Source organism: Thermobia domestica, chromosome 6, assembly GCF_964235325.1.
Source record: "Thermobia domestica chromosome 6, izTheDome1.hap1.1, whole genome shotgun sequence".
Classification (NCBI taxonomy): Eukaryota; Metazoa; Arthropoda; class Insecta; order Zygentoma; family Lepismatidae; genus Thermobia; species Thermobia domestica.
The window spans coordinates 143,887,488-143,891,613 of NC_137459.1; the positions used below are offsets into that span (position 1 = coordinate 143,887,488).

At 36.8% G+C, this 4,126-nt stretch overlaps 1 protein-coding gene across 1 annotated transcript; it reads left to right on the top strand.

Moving 5' to 3' along the window:
- Positions 1 to 1,770: 1,770 nt before the first annotated feature.
- Positions 1,771 to 2,433, top strand: LOC145687322 (uncharacterized). The gene has a single exon (XM_081760781.1). It carries the CDS (start codon positions 1,771 to 1,773, stop codon positions 2,431 to 2,433), a length of 663 nt encoding a protein of 220 aa, XP_081616907.1.
- The last annotated feature ends 1,693 nt before the right edge of the window (positions 2,434 to 4,126 follow it).

The window sequence follows — 4,126 nt, forward strand, 5'->3', positions numbered from 1 at the left end:
AATCATGTCGGAAGGTATACAGATTTAAGTAAGGATGAGCAACATAAGTTGTTTACTGTCCTTAATAAGCATAGGAGTGTGTTTGATCTGAGGCCTGGGTGCATAAAAAATTATGAGCACAGTCTAGAACTTGTTGACGAAACACCTATCAAGGCTCGTATGTATCCATATGCTCTTAAACATAGGGTGCAAGTAACCAACATCATACATCGATGGCTTGCTTGGAATATTATTCGAAAAGCAGAAGCGAGCTATACAAGTCCTTTAGTTGTGGTTCCTAAGAAAGATGGGAAATTAAGAGCTTGCCTGGATGGCAGAAAATTGGGAGAGGTTACTTTAAGCCAACATGACAGACCAATGGCAGCACTGAACACATTACAAGACCTGTGTGATAAGCGTTTCTTCTCTACCGTGGATTGTATTGAATCTTTCCTTCAAGTGAAAGTGGAAGAAAACAGCCAAAAATATTTAGAATTTCTGCACGAAGGAATTTCATATGTTTTTGTGAAATTACCTTTTGGAACAAAACAGAGCTTAGCGTCGTGTGTCAGAGCAATAGACTCTTTTTTAGGTTCTGAATGTAGAGACTTCTGTGGCTATTATGTAGACAACGTAGTGATCGCAAGTAGCACGCTAGATGAGCACGTGCATCATCTTGATGTAGTTTTAAGAAAATTACACGCTGGCGGTATGACGCTACGATTGAAAAAATGCGAGTTTGCTAGACAGAAAATTAGCATTATTGGGTATGAACTTTCTCCAGAAGGCATAGGAAAGTGCCCAGAGAAAGTTAAAAAAGTAATGACATTCAGAAGACCACGCAATGTAAGGGAACTTATAAGTTTCATAGGGTACTGCCAATTTTATCGAATTTTCAGTACGGAATATTCAGAAGTCCTTTTTCCCCTTTTTCAACTTTTGAAAAAAAATGTGAAATTCCAGTGGCTTCCAGCCCATCAAGAGGCCTTTGAGAAAATGAGAAATATTTTTCAAGAGAAAGTAGTGTTAAAGAAACCGTTGCCAGACAGACAATTCATTTTGGAATGCGATGCATCCGATGTGAGTTGTTCTTCTCACCTATACCAAATAGATGATGATGGTAACATTCGTATCATAGGAATGACATCACGGATTTTTAACGCTGCGGAAAAGAATTATGGAATCACTGAGAAGGAGTTCGCTGGACTGATACATGGGGTGAATAAATTCAAGCATTATCTTGTGGGTAACCGCTTTAAGATTATATCCGATCACCAATCTCTAAAATTCATTCTTCTTTGTAGAATCACGAATCAGCGCTTAGCGAGGTGGATATTAGCTTTGAGCACATTAGAATTCCAGTTCGAGTATGTTGGGTCCAAAGATAATCTCAGTGATCATCTTTCTCGTTATCCTTCTAACACGGGAAAACAGTTTGACGAGAATAGGAAGTTAGTAATAAACGAGTCCCTAATGACAATACTAACTGAGATTCCGTGCGAGTTACGGAAACTAATTGGTATACTGCCTGAAATGCAGTCATCAGATCCGGTTTACGGTGAGATAAAAAGGAAATGAGAGAACTGTGAAAAGTCAGGGAAATTAGAGAGCAACAAACATCAATTTGTAATTTCAAACGGGAAACTTTGTATACAGGATTGCGAAGGACTCCGCATATGTATCCCGGAAGTTTTGATAAAACCACTATTAGAGTATTATCATGATGAGCGAGGACACCTCTCTGCTAGTAAGTTAATTCCTCTTCTCTCCGAACATTTTGTATGGCCAAAGATGCGTGTCATAATTAGGAAATACACAGCATCATGTGAGTTATGTCAGAAAGCTCAACCACCCAGTTGTTACATGCCTGGACCGCTGAATCCAGTAATTGTTAAACGGGCAAATTACATGGTGTGTTGTGACTGGCTAGGACCGTTAACAAAAGGAATTGGTAATGTACAGTATATTTTCGTATGCATAGACGCATTCTCAAAAGTAATTGGGTTATTTGCTTGTAGAAAAGTTACGACCAATGCTGCACTTAGGAAAGTGAAGGAATTCCTTAAATTGTGTCCAAACGTAGAGTATATCTTAACCGACAATGCGTCACAGTTTACGGCGGATAGATGGAGAACAGAACTGAAAGACTTAGGAATAAAACATATTACAAGTACACCATATTTTCTTCAAGGAAATATGGCTGAGGTTGGTGTAAAATCTACAGTTCGAATGTTGAGGAAATTGTGTCACGATAATCAACGACAGTGGCCTAAATATCTCAATAAAGTAGAAAGATGTTTGAGCTCCGCTAAGCATCTGTCCACAAACCTAAGTCCCTATGAAGTTCACCTAGGGCAATCTTCGTCTAAAGATGTGGCGAAAATCTTTGAAATTCCGGAGCTAGAAAAACATAAAGACATTCAATATTACGTTGGGATTGCAGCAAAAATCTAAAGAAAAATGCGCTTGCAAGAAAAAGGAATTTTGATAAGCATCAACGTACTATACAATATGATATAGATGATCTAGTATTGGTACGTACTTTTCCAAAGTCAGATGCATTTGCAGGTATCTCGAAGAAAATCTTATTAATCTATTCCGGTCCATATACTATACTGGACAAAACAGACAAGAATGTCTATTCCTTAGGGGATCCTGTGACAAGAGAGCCCAAAATGAAAAGGAACGCATACTTACTGAAACGGTATGTTCAGCGAGAGGCCCTCACAGCAGGAGGTGAAGAACAGGAAGGAAAGAAGTAAAAAAAACTTGTAAATACTCACGTAGGTAATTCTGTTTGAAAGGTTAACTGTACGCTGTTGAATTTATATATTTATATATTAGTTGGGGTATCAGTTTAGTAGGTCACAAAAAAAAACGAAATCACAGGCTCCTGGTGGTAAGTCACTACGCCCTGTACAGCAACAGGAACATACCTGTTTGTGGTTTGTTTGTTTATTTTGTATATTTAGTTTATTCGATTAGTTATGCTGTGGCAGGATATTATTTAGTTTATCTGTACTTTGATTATTTTATATAAATGTAAATTTCAGTGTTATTGTTATAATTATGTAATGCTTGGAATGTTCAATGTACCTCCCGATTACATTGAACACACCAAGGAGGGGGAAATATGTGTAAGGCACATATAGCTAGGTTATTTGCATATCAATATTTAAATTAGTATATCATATTATATGTTTTGCATATCAAGGGATTAGTGGTGTATTAAGTTTTTCGATTTATTTTTCAATGTATATCCTTTGTTTTATTAACATAAGGAGATGACTGTTCATAATTAGGTAGTATTGTAATTAGGTACCATGTGAATATATTGTGTTTGTTTGGATTCAATAATATTCTTGCATCGAAATAATGAAATACGGAGGAAATATCTACAACGCAGAAGAAGCAGAATCTAGCTTTTTTTAAAAAAGAAAGATTTCTGCACTCAAGTCAAGTGAGCGCAGATGTTTGTGCAGCAGTATTGCCACCCGAAAAACATTGGTATCTGGTGGAAAAGGAAAGCTTTTTCTTATTTCTTCTTGAGAAACAACGAAGAGAATGAAAATAAGAATAAATTTTCAAGTTGACAACGATGTCGTCTGACTCTGTACTGACGACAACCAGACTAGAGTTTCTTTGTAGTAAAAGCAATATAATTTTTCATACCCCCGTGCAAAAATATCAGTAATAATAGGTGTGAACCACGAAGTTTCTGGCCAGATTTAATGATATCTGCTCAGAGCGCGTCCAAGACATCTCAAGTAAAAACGAGCCTATTATTTTTCATTCAACTTCCTTGTGTTTTCAAAATGCTGGAGCTAAGGACATTCCCTCCACCGACCTTCACCCCTTGTAAATAAACTAAAGAAAACAGTCATCTTCTTCTTAATTTATTATGCATTCTTGAATGAGTAGAATATTCTAGTATTCCTTGGCCTTGCTTTTCCGTGTCTCAGTTTATTTACAAAACATAAATACAAAGCTTATTTTGGTTTTATTTGTATCCTCACGTGATGTTGTGAAGGGGGAACATGGTATGTAACAGCAACAGCCAGGTGATTCCTCTCAAGCAGTAGAAAACAGGAAAAGAGTGTTTGTGTATAAATATTGATATGACATGCAATGACAATCACATATATAT

What these genes read in the sequence shown, in the direction of transcription:
- LOC145687322 (XM_081760781.1), top strand. Translation starts at nt 1,771, where the DNA reads ATGCGTGTCATAATTAGGAAATACACAGCATCATGTGAGTTATGTCAG.